We start from the raw sequence: 12,815 nt of genomic DNA, 5'->3' as shown, positions 1-12,815 counted from the left end.
ATCACTAATTATCAGGTAAATTCAAATCAAAACCACAATAAGATATCACCTCACACCTGTCAGAATGGGTATCATCAAAAAGAACACAAATAACAAATGATATGACCCAGCAATTCCACGTCTGGGCATGTATCTGAAAAAAAAAAAATTATAAAAGATACATGTAGCCCAGTGTTCATAGTAGCATTACAATAGCCACAATATGTAAGCAACCTAAGTGTCCATCAGCAGACGAATGGATTAAAAGGATGTAGTGTGTATATATACAGTTAAATACAACTCATCCATTAAAAAAAAGGAATGAAATTTTTTGCCATTTGCAGCAACATGGATAGACTTGGAGGACGTTATGCTAAGTGAAATAAATCAGACAGAGAAAGACAAATACTGTATGATTTCTCTTGTATGTGGAATCTAAAAAAATGAACAAACTAGTGACTATAACCGGAGAAAGCAATGGCACCCCACTCCAGTACTCTTGCATGGAAACTCCCATGGACGGAGGAGCCTGGTAGGCTGCAGTCCATGGGGTCGCTAAGAGTCGGACACGACTGAGCGACTTCACTTTCACTTTTCACTTTTCATGCATTGGAGAAGGAAATGGCAACCCACTCCAGTGTTCTTGCCTGGAGAATCCCAGGGCCGGGGGAGCCTGGTAGGCTGCCGTCTCTGGGGTCGTACAGAGTCGGACACGACTGAAGTGACTTAGCAGTAGTGTGTATATATACAGTGAAATACAACTCATCCATTAAAAAAAAGGATTGAAATTTTTTGCCATTTACAGCAACATGGATAGACCTGGAGGATGTTATGCTAAGTGAAATAAATCAGACAGAGAAAGACAAATACTGTATGATTTCTCTTATATGTGGAATCCAAAAAAATGCAACAAACTAGTGAATATAACCGGAGAAGGCACTGGCGACCCACTCCAGTACTCTTGCCTGGAAAATCCCATGGAGGAGCCTGGTGGGCTGCAGTCCATGGGGTCGCTAAGAGTCGGACACGACTAAGCGACTTCCTTTCACTTTCCACTTTCATGCATTGGAGAAGGAAACGGCAACCCACTCCAGTGTTCTTGCCTGGAGAATCCCAGGGACGGGGGAGCCTGGTGGGCTGCCATCCATGGGGTCGCACAGAGTCAGACACGACTGACGTGACTTGGCAGCAGCAGCAGTGAATATAACAAAAAAGCAGGCTTACAGATATAGAGAACCAACCAATAGCTACTAGAGGGGAGAGGAGGAAGGAGCAGTATAGGGGTAGGGTAGTAAAAGGTACAAACTATTAGGCATAAAAAAAGCTATAAGGATATATTATACAACACGGGATATAACCAATATGTTATAATAACTATAAATAGAGTATATAACCTTGAGAAATTGTGAATCACTATATTCTGTGCCTATAATTTATATAATAGTATACATCAACTATACTTCAATTAAAATTTTTTAATCAAAATCATCTTGTAAATTTAATTTTATTTATTGCTTTTGCATCCTTATTGGATTTTAAGTTGTATATTTGTTTTAGTTTTGTGTTTTTTCTAAGAACTCTAAAATATATAATAACTTGTGTTATTTTTTTTATATTTAATTGTAATGAAAATATTATTCAGGCAGAAAGACTAGTTTACTTTTGAAAGGGTATGTATATAAGTTGAGTTTGAGAAAGTCTGCTGCTGCTGCTGCTGCTAAGTCGATTCAGTCGTGTCCAACTCTGTGTGACCCCATAGATGGCAGCCCACCAGGCTCCCCCCGTCCCTGGGATTCTCAAGGCAAGAACACTGGAGTGGGTTGCCATTTCCTTCTCCAGTGCATGAAAGTGAAAAGTGAAAGTGAAGTCGCTCACTCGTGTCTGACTCGTAGCAACCCATGGACTGCAGCCTACCAGGCTCCTCTGTCCATGGGATTTTCCAGGCAAGAGTACTGGAGTGGGGTGCCATTGCCTTCTCCGGAGAAAGTCTGATCTATACCTATATTTTTAATTTAGATTCTGTATGAAGGTGTCTTTTCAATCAGGATTTTTTTCTCTGTCATTCCTAATCAGAAATACAAATAGGTTAAAAAAAATGTTCTGACTAATCATAACATGGAGCTGATTTTTATATATTTTTATATATTTCATTATATTATAATGAAATGGTTTCTTTAGGTTCCTTACAGCTTGACCTAAAATCAGTGTCAGAAGGAGAGTTTCATAAAAGATGAGACAAATTAAAAAAATGTACACACATTTAGCTAAGCAGATTGAGATATTGTGTGAAATTCCTGTCCCAGGAGAAAGACTTTATAATTGAGCAACATATTTACAGAAAGTTAGGTGATTAAATTACCTTTTTAGTTAATTTTAAACATTTGCTAATGATACCAAAATATTTTTGACTTCTCAGGTTTATATGGCATATATTTCTGTAAAGATTACCCTTTCTTGTCTAAGAATATTCATTTGAGAATATTTCTCATATCTGTAGATCTATGTCTCCTTCCCATTTCCTCTTTCTGATGATATCATATCAAGTGGCTAGTATGGTTCCCAATGTGTAGTAGGAACTAAATACGTTGTTTTCTTTCTATATAAACTTAGATACTTATGGGAATCAAATGGAAAAGCAAAATAAAATGAGAAAATATACATTTATAAAATATTGGAGTTTCCCAAGTGGAAAGATCCATAGAAGTCAGGATTTCTAGTTTTTCTCTGGTACACCTTCTTAGGAAGCCCCTCCTCCCATCAGAGTCTTCCCAGACATGTCAACACTTAGTGGCAGAAAACTCATCTCATATGCCAAACCAGTCTGGGGTCATACAGTTCTAATTGCCTGTCATTTTTCACCATGTTGAGTAGAGATGTGACTCCCGGAAAAGTTTATCAGTTGGCCCTTAGGGTCAACTCTTCCAAGTATTTGAGGAGAGAAGAAACAATTACAACTTCAGCCAAGTGCACTGAATCATTTCTCAGACTGGAGGGTTTTAAGTCTCAAGTCACAATAGAGATATTATCCAGAAATGAACACATTGTTCAGAATATGGTCTGATCACATTAGAATAAAAATGTTCCCATGTTCTGTATACGTTTTTGTTAACACAACTTGAGATTGCATTTACATTCTGGACATTTTGATTCTTTTTGTATAAGGAAGGTGATTTTTTTTAAATGACTTCCTTAATTAAATCTTTGACTTAACTTAAATGTCTTTATCTTAATTGATTGTTGCATAGAATGAACTGTTTTTTTGAGTTTTTTATTTCCCCTGATGCTTAATCCTGGACTACATTACAGCTCTTGGTAAGAACAAAAATATTGGTCTTGATTGCATTGCTGTCTTGATTCCATTGCTGTGTCATCTTGAGAATCACTATATCAGGTATAACAGTCCTCTCCTTTATTACCAGATCATCTCGCTCTTCCTACATGGATGAGGACTGTGACTCGCTGGCCCTCTGTGATCCCATGCAGAGGATGAATTGTGATGTTGACAGCCTGCCCGAGAGCTGCTTCGACAGTGGCTTGTCTACCCTGCGGGATTCCAATGAATATGACTCAGAGGTGGAGTACAAGCACCAGAAGGGATTCCAGAGGTCGCACGGCATGCAAGAGAGCTTTGGGGGTGATGCTTCGGACACGGACGTAAGCCCTGAAGTCACTGCTTCAAGTCCTAGGCCTGGTCTCCTTTCTTCCACAGAAATACATATCCCACCCTGTTTGAGCTTTATCTGTCATGGTCATTGTTTTAAAGGCTTCAAGTCCTAGGCCTGCTCTCCTTTCTTACACAGAAATACATATCCCACCCTGTTTGAGCTTTATCTGTCATGGATATTGTTTGAGCTTTATCTGTCATGGGCATTTTGTACATGTGAAACATAGTTGGGAGAACATTTTTCTCTACCAAGTTAGGGAAAAAGGAAAATAGATTTCCTTTTGTGGCCACTCTGTTCCCTAACAGCATTGACTGTTGATTCAGCAGCATATTTTTCTTCTTTTTATTTCACATGTGTAATGAAAGACCTTCTTTGTTTTTTAATGACTGACTTAAAAAACAAAAAAACAACAGGTTCCTGATATAAGGGATGAAGAGACATATGGCTCAGAAGGCATGGCTTCCATCCTGGACTGGAAGCCCCCGGGATCTGCTAGTGAAGGCAGTATCATTAGCTCTTCAAGAAAGCCCATCTCGGCTCTTTCACCACAGGTACGTGGTTTCAGAGACACTTCTTTTCATGAACACTCTTCATTTTCACATCATGTAACTTACTAGGAAGAAAGTGGACACTGCTTTTGTCACCCACTGTGGCTTCCTTCCCCTAGACAGACATGGTGGATGAGAGCCATAAATCTTCCAGCTCACAGAAGGCTTACAAGATTGTGCTGGCCGGGGACGCTGCAGTGGGGAAGTCGAGTTTCCTCATGAGACTTTGCAAGAATGAATTTCGAGGAAACACAAGTGCTACCCTGGGTACGGTTCTTTTTCAGAGGATAATGGGAAAATGACCTTCTTTAGGTTGATTCTATTTTCTTTAGGTATTATATTCACAGACCCACAGATCTCTCTCTTTTCCCTCTGTATAATACATATGTACATGTGTGTGTCAGTGTTCATGTGTCCTTCTCATAGAATAATCCTCTGCTTTGGCCAAGGCCTAAATTTCGGAAAGGAAGACTAACAAGGGACTGAGGTATCTGCTAACAAGTGACTAAGATATCTGCTTACCCAGTGAGATCAACCAAACCGAGTTTAACGCCAGAGATGACAGATTCATTTATTCAGCAAGCACTTCTGGAATCCTACTGTGAGCCACGTACTGTTATAGGCACTGCTTAGTCACTCAATTGTATCCGACTCTTTGAGACTCCATGGACTGCAGCTGCCAGACTCCACTGTTCACTCCAGGCAAGAGAATCCTGGAGTGGGTTGCCATGCCCTCCTCCAAGGGATCTTCTCAACCCAGGTCTCCTGCATTGCAGCCAGATTCTTCACCGACTGAGCCACCAGTGAAGCCCTACAGGCACCACAGATACACAGTAAACAAAGTCAGCTAGATCCCAGCCCACAAAGAGGGAAGTGGATGAGAAACACATTTTATTTATTTATTTTAATATAAATTTATTTATTTTAATTGGAGGCTAATTATTTTACAATATTGTATTGGTTTTGCCATAAATCAACATGAATCTGCCACGGGTGTACACATGTTCCCCATCCTGAACCCCCTTCCCACCTCCCTCCCCATCGCATCCCTCTGGGTCATCCCAGTGCACCAGCCCCGAGCATCCTGTATCATGCATCTAACCTGGACTGGCAGTTTGTTTCACATAGGATATTATACAGGTTTCAATGCCATTCTCCCAAATCATCCCAACCTCTCTCTCTCCCACAAAGTCCAAAAGACTGTTCTATACATCTGTGTCTCTTTTGCTGTCTCGCATACAGGGTTATCGTTACCATCTTTCTAAATTCCATATATGTGCGTTAGTATACTGTATTGGTGTTTTTCTTTCTGGCTTACTTCACTCTGTATAATAGGCTCCAGTTTAATCCACTTCATTAGAACTTATTCAAATGTATTCTTTTTATGGCTGAGTAAGGTGAACTCCGGGAGTTGGTGATGGACAGGGAAGCCTGGCGTGCTGTAATTCATGGGGTCACAAAGAATCGGACATGACTGAGCGACTGAACTGAACTGAACTGAATACTCCATTGTGTATATGTACCACAGCTTTCTTATCCATTCGTCTGCTGATGGACATCTAGGTTGCTTCCATGCCCTGGCTATTCATTTTAAAAAACAAGGTTTGGGAGGAGTGCCCTTTGGCACAGGATGCCCAGGGAAAGCCTTTCTGATCAGGTGTCACTTGATGTTGATAAAGTGATCTTACTGATGGCCAGTTTGTCATCAGGGTCAGAATTATAGCTGAGTGTATGTTCCCTCCCCTCCCTCACAATGGAACACATGAATAATACCTCTCAGAACAAGGAAAAGTAGTCTCATTTCCACATTTGCATAATAGTAAAAGAAGTTGAAGATATGCAAATTATCATATATTATTATTCTTTATCTGGGCTTCCCTGGTGGCTCAGATGGTAAAGCGTCTGTCTGCAATGCAGGAGACCCAGATTCGATCCCTGGGTTGGGAAGATCCCCTGGAGAAGGAAATGGCAGCCCACTCCAGTATTCTTGCCTGGAAAATCCCATGGACGGTGGAACCTGGTAGGCTACCGTCCATGGGGTCGCAAAGAACTCTTATTTTGATAACCAGAAACCCTAAAACAGATTGGTTACCCTCTTCACAATGGATGTCTTTGTAAATTTATGGTACTGTTATAACCCTTCAAGATAACAAAGCTGAAAGTTCACTTCAATTTGAGTCATAAAAAGCCTAAAATATTTGGTTCAGTTGCTAGAGCACCTGGCATATATACACACCATATACATGTACTTATATACATATACATACACACATGGATATACCTGTTTATATACATAGGCATATTTGTGTGCATGCACACACATAAAACTGAGTCCATCTAATTATGTGAACACAGAACATAGATTTTCCTTTTGTCCACAGATTAAATCCTTCCCCAAGCCAGCCGATCCCCAAGCCAGATTAAATCCTTCCCCAAGCCAGATTACAAGTGTGATCTGGCTTATAATTACTATGTGAAGGTCGCTCTCATTGATGGCCAGGTTCTTTCCTCTGTCTCACTGAACTTCACCTTATTGGCTTTTGTCTCATCTAAAGAGGGCTTGAAAAGTAAAATCCAAGGGAATTATTTACATCGTGTTCTCCATGTTCTCTTATATTCTTTTTCAGGAGTTGATTTTCAAATGAAAATGCTGATCGTAGATGGAGAACGGACAGTACTGCAGCTGTGGGATACAGCGGGCCAGGAGAGGCAAGTGCTCTCCCCAGTGCTTTGAATTCTGCTGGGGTTTGCATGGACAAGCCTTGTAGGACGTTTGGTATCTTTTGTGCTCATGATAATATAGTTCTGATATAGTGTTAGAATTTTAAGAATGCTCACTTTTTTCCACATCCTTTCCTTCTTCACTCTTCTATCATCAGTCATGTGAGTCCCTCTAAGCTCCCTTTGAACTGGTGACCCATTGGGAAAAAGAGAGTGCCCTTTCCTAATGAGAGAATGTCGGTGAGGCAGCACTCCTGAAAGTGGCAACAGTATGAGCAGCTAGGGAGCTGGTGCACCAGAGAAGATGGAGAAGAAGACCTGTCAGCTCCTCTGTTCAAGGGCAGAGACAGAGACTAAACAGCAGAGCTGCATATGGCAACAGACAGTACCCTCCCTTTCTGTCATTGCTGATGGACAGAAGTGTGAAGAGTAGGTCTTAATCTTATCTAATTCTTTGGGAACAGACTGAATCTGGTTGTGCAGCAAAAAAGTTGGGGGGGAACCTGCCAGACTCTGTAACGGGGCACCACTTAGGGTATTCAGATTCAACAGTGAACAGACACACACAAATACTTGCCCACAAGGAGCTCGTATTTTCTAGCAGCATTTAAAAAATGTGTGGTTGACAGGGCCCTGTTTAAGATCTTGCAGAATATTATACTTGGTTGAGTTAGGACATATAGGTTGAGGTGTGCTCTTCCCCTGGGAAGCCCCCCACACCCCATGTGTGTACCTGTGGTGTTCCACATGGTTGGGTCTTCTTCCAGCCACCCACAGTACTCCCTCCCCACCACCCAAAAAATAATTTTGCTTGGATGTGCCTCTCCTTCCATATTTCTCTGTGTCCCACACCTGGCTTCCAGTAGCTTGTTGCTGGGGCTGACAATTTTAGAAGTTACGCTCTCAACCTTGTCCTGACTATGCGCTGGGCTTTGTAGACTTTCTTGAGATTGTTTGGTGGAGAAAATGATTGACTTTTCTAAATCACTAGCGCAGATTCTTCTGTTACCTTTCACTAGGTCATTCTAGGCCTCGGGGATGACTCTTTCACAGAAATACATTGCCATTAGATTCTTCTCAGTTGGGCTTGGTCTTTAATATTTTTATTTATTTATTTGCCACATCGGGTTTTAGCTGTGCCATGCAGGATCTTTCGTTGTGGCACACAGTCTAGTTGTGGCACAAGGGGTTAGCAGCTTTGCTTAGGCTTAGTTACGCTGAGGCATGCGGGATCTTAGTTCCCTGACTAGGGACCGAACCTGCGCCCCCTACATTGCAAAGCAGATTCTTAACCACTGGACCACCAGGGAAGTCCCAAGGCTTGCTTTAAAGATGAGTGCGGGTGGGAAAGTGAGCATAAAAGAGATGAAGAATGAGGCAACACCAAACTGACTGATTAGAACTGTTACCTTCATGCTTTTTTCCAGATTCAGAAGCATTGCCAAGTCTTACTTCCGAAGAGCAGATGGTGTTTTGCTGCTGTATGATGTTACGTGTGAGAAAAGCTTTCTTAATGTACGAGAATGGGTAGATATGATCGAGGTAAGAAATCAAAACACACAACAAAAAAATTACACAGGAGAGTTATAGGCTGGATCTCAGGAAATGCTGTTTCTCTTTGTAAAAATGAACTCAGAAACCATTGATCTAGGCTCTCAGAAAGAACCTAGATCCATTGATCTAGGTTCTCAGAAAGAACCTGTGGGAGGCAGGGTTCCTAATAGTACTTAGCAGCACTGGTCTCCTCCTCAGTAGCGGGCCAGTTCCCACAGAACCAAGGACACTAATAAAGTGAGCTTCTGAGTGGTGGTGGGAGAGGGGGAAGTCCTGGGTTTTAATATGATCAGAACCCAATTGGCAGCAAGTGAAAATCCAGACAACCCAAGGAAAAGCAGTTCTCACAAACAAGAGGGTGATGGAGCTGGGTGTGTAGTGTGACTGGAGGTGTAATAGGGGCTTCCACGTGTGCTAGATCTATAGGTGAAAGCATACCAACACGTGTGCTAGAAGTATAGTTGAAATACCATCACCACCTGGCACCACCCGGTCCAAATTCCATAGGAACCATGTTCTCAGCCTTCCTCTGATAGAGATTTGGGTCTTTACATACCCAAAGTACTACTAACATACTAATTGGTATTTTAAACATGTGTGCTTACTATCTATGCTTTCTTTTGCTCAAATGAGATGGTGTCTTTCATCTGAGGAGCTTTCATATCCTTTGTTTCATGGTCAATAATTTTTTAAAGTAGGAAACTATTTTGACCACAGTTAATGTGCTGCCAACATTATTAATCACCGTAAAACTACAGTTCAAGCCATGATTCAGCATAGTCTCTTGGGGAAAAAAAAAAAACCTAGTGGCTAATACAATTTTTCAAGTATGTCTATGATCTATCATTTTTAACAGGCATTAAGTGCAGTGGTGGCTGAACAGAGAACTGATTGCTGTCTGATCTCAAGTCAGCCTCTAGATTCTTTAGTTGGGCCTGTTTCATACCCTGTAAAATACCAAAATGTTCTCTTTCTAACTAAAGATGTAAGAAATGATTGACTGAAAAATGGCAATAAGACTCAATGATAAATACGCATTTTGCTCAATTGAAAAACCATAACTGAAAATTATATATACATCAAAAGCATGTTGACATTTATGTAGTATTTTTATTTCACAAAATTTTCTCCATGTTATATTCACCTCTGTAACATATCTGAGAAAGGAAGTAAATGTAATGTTGCTCTCACTTTTTATGAGAAACCTGAGTCATAGAAAGTACATGACACTGGCGTTTAGTCATTTAGAGGTTGGAGTGGAAGGGAGAATTAGACCTCCTGATTCAACACTGGTTGTTGTTTTGATGAAGCTCCAGAATGAGCAGCAGGTTAAGAAAAACTCCTGCAATATCAAGAAAGGATCTCCAAGGTAGGTAGTGCCTAGAGGAGAGGCATCTACTTAAGGGAACAGAGGAAGCTCTGGGGAGACCAACGAGAGAAGAATGGATAATCCCAACTAACACACACAGATATTTAGGATCTATAGCAAAACTGTTTATTGTTGAAACTTTTGGACTTGATCTCCCTTTTAAGACTTTGGATTATACTCAAGACAAGGAGACACAAAAGGCAGGGTCAGCCATAGGGTTGGAAAAAGCCCTGTGTGACGTTACGGCCTATACCAGGTGCCCTACTGCCATAATTTGCTAGATAAGTAAGCACGTACTTGCGGCAAGTGATTCATTTAGCTATTGGTGTTATCTTTCATAGGGTCAGAAAAGGGAGAAAACTGTATTCAAGATGAAATATTGAATTTGTTACTGGAGAAAAAATGAGACGTCGCTTGGCATTTGACTTTGACTTATCTCAGTGAGTCTTCACCATGGCTCACCTTTTCTCATTTGGGGAAATTCTGTTGGGACAGTTTATATGGCCACTATAATATGGGTCAAAACTAACAGTGAGATAGTTCAGATGCATGAAAGGATTGGGAAGCAGGAGTGTCAGTGCTGAATGGACGCTCTGAATTAATAATTAATATATTTCACTTGAAAACCACTGGGTTATAAAATCTTAAAATTATGGCCATTTACCTGTCATGAATAATTTGTTAATTGGATATGTGGGTAAAAGTTGAATGGAGACACTTGAGACATGAGATCTCTTTTCGACTTTTACACATTCAAAAATATTTTGGGCATCCCTGTTTTGTGCATGTATTGGCAGTATATCCATTTAAAAAAAAAACAAAAGGCCCTACCCTTTGGAGCTTGTATTCTAGTTAGGGAGATGTAAAAGGCAACCAACATAAGTAAATAAAATGAATGCTAGGAAGTGCTAGATGTAGAAAGCAAACAAGGCCAGGATAACCGGCCTTATGGTGAGGCAGAGTGCGGCAGGTAGTGCAGTCAGGCCGGTCGCACCAGGAGGTCATATTTGAGTCAAGACTTGAATGTGCCATTACTTACCCATGTGGCTTTGGGAAGTCTTGGCTGGCTTAAGTGAATATTTGATTAATGGCTTCCATATGATCCTGAGCAGTTCCCCACAGAATGCAATTACTTAACACATTAATGGGTGGGGTCTAGTCTGGGGGAGGGCTTTTCATTTCCTTCTCCCCTTTGCTTTTACTTCACTCTGATGCATTCCGTTGGAGGAGAATGGTGAAGTATAATTTTAGTTTCAAGGCTCATTTTTGATGCTGTATCAGGTGTGGCACCAAAGTGGGTGAGTATCCGGCTGTGTTTAGGCACCGCAAAGGGTCATTTCCCCACGTGTCAGTCACCACTGCTGCTTCGCTTGTTTAGGAGCCAAAAGGCTGTTTTTCTAGTCACGTAGTCTTCTGTTCTCATCATAGCCTGCTGAGGGGGGCTTACTGACCCCTTCATTTCACAGACAGGGAAATGGAGTCAGAAACAGAAAGAGATTTGCTGCATTTCACGCAGTCACAGCCGGTGAGCAGCCAGGTGGTGGGAGGGGTGGAGTCTCAAACTCACTTCTGCCTCTCACATCTTCCAGTCAGCCAGCCAGCTCCTCTGTGAAGGCCGCGACAGTGTGCACATGCTAATTGGGGAGCATTATCCTGAGAAACTGGTACTTTGAATGATTGCTCATCGACTCCTCACAAGAAATATGTTGATCTTTAGGGCCTTTGTATTTTGCTTCTGTTGTAAGCCAGACAGCAGTGAGTGTGGAACTTTCAGACTCCTTTTTTGTCCCCTCATAGCTGAAGGAATATTTGTGTGTTTTGTACCTGGGATAATGAAGCCGGCTTGTTATCACCTCTGTTTGGAGTGAAAATTATAGCAAATTGTGTGAGCACTACAGCTAAATGTAACTCTAGGTCATGCATCTTGAGTTTGTATCGATTTCTGTAGTGGCAAGGATGATGGAGTCATTTGGACCTCAGCCCTCACCCTTACAACATCTTATTTAACCTCTCTGAATTTCAGTGTTCTGGTCTGGAAATGGGGAAAAGTTTGTCTCCTTTTAGAGATATTTTGAAGTTTAGAGGTATTGTCTGTACGCTGTGCGGCATACAAGGGGCGTTCAGAAATGGCAGCTGCTGTCATCATCCTCACAACTTGTCCAGTGTTTCATGTGTGCACCATTTTTTCTTTTCTTCATGGTAGGATGCAGCCCATGAGAGCATTCCTATCATGTTGGTAGGAAACAAGGCTGATCTTCGTGACGCTGCTGAAGCAGAGGGACAAAAATGTGTCCCAGGGTACTTTGGAGAAAAACTGGCCATGGTAAGAGTAAGAGTGGGTCCAAACTAGAAGGGGTCTTTCACTTTTCTCTATGTGTGCTGAAAAGGGTGTTTGACAAACCTCCACTCTGTTTGATGGGTTTTCTGTCCTTACACAGACAGAATTCCCAGTGCCCCCTATCCACCCCATGAATGTAAATAATTAACAACAAGAATTAAATCCCTTGTGGGGGTAAAACAATCATGTGATCATTTTCCCCACTGAGTATCAGTGACAAAGAGGAGGCAAAATTCTCCTGTCTTCTTCCTCACTCTTCTCCAGTTCCTGGAATCCTCCTCTAGTCCTGGGATCCAGGTAAAGGAATAAGAATGGGTGTCCTGTTTTGAAAAGCTGACTTTGGTTCCAGAGGGTCACTGTGCCAAGGAGCAGCGGATGATGCAGTATGTCACCTGGGTGACAGGGTGAAGAGAATTGGTAGACATGTTCTTTTTTCTAAGATTTGTACTCAGTTGGAATAGTATAAAATTATTCTTGGTTACGCATTTGTATAAGGAATGGGCCTCATTTCTGTTCAGATTACTATTGTGGGCAGTGCTTATTCTCTCATCATTGTCATTGTGTCAGAATCTTCGTGGCCTTCTTATGACTTGTTTTACCCGAACAAGGAATCAGATGGCCCTTGGGTCAAATAAGCTCTT

General features: G+C 41.4%; 1 protein-coding gene across 2 annotated transcripts in view; it reads left to right on the top strand.

Moving 5' to 3' along the window:
• The window catches only part of RASEF (RAS and EF-hand domain containing), a 92,391-nt gene that overhangs the window by 67,246 nt on the left and 12,330 nt on the right, over positions 1 to 12,815 (top strand). For both annotated transcript variants that reach the window (XM_006060434.4, XM_006060433.4), the window contains 6 exons: positions 3,399 to 3,633; positions 4,058 to 4,195; positions 4,312 to 4,459; positions 6,820 to 6,901; positions 8,341 to 8,455; positions 12,040 to 12,159. In XM_006060434.4, the coding sequence (XP_006060496.2) occupies positions 3,399 to 3,633; positions 4,058 to 4,195; positions 4,312 to 4,459; positions 6,820 to 6,901; positions 8,341 to 8,455; positions 12,040 to 12,159 (838 nt within the window). The remainder of the gene's footprint in view (positions 1 to 3,398; positions 3,634 to 4,057; positions 4,196 to 4,311; positions 4,460 to 6,819; positions 6,902 to 8,340; positions 8,456 to 12,039; positions 12,160 to 12,815) is intronic.

Source organism: Bubalus bubalis, chromosome 3 (genome assembly GCF_019923935.1).
Source record: "Bubalus bubalis isolate 160015118507 breed Murrah chromosome 3, NDDB_SH_1, whole genome shotgun sequence".
NCBI classification, from domain to species: Eukaryota; Metazoa; Chordata; class Mammalia; order Artiodactyla; family Bovidae; genus Bubalus; species Bubalus bubalis.
Note: the sequence above shows the minus strand (reverse complement) of the source record. Positions and strands in the feature narration are given on the sequence as shown.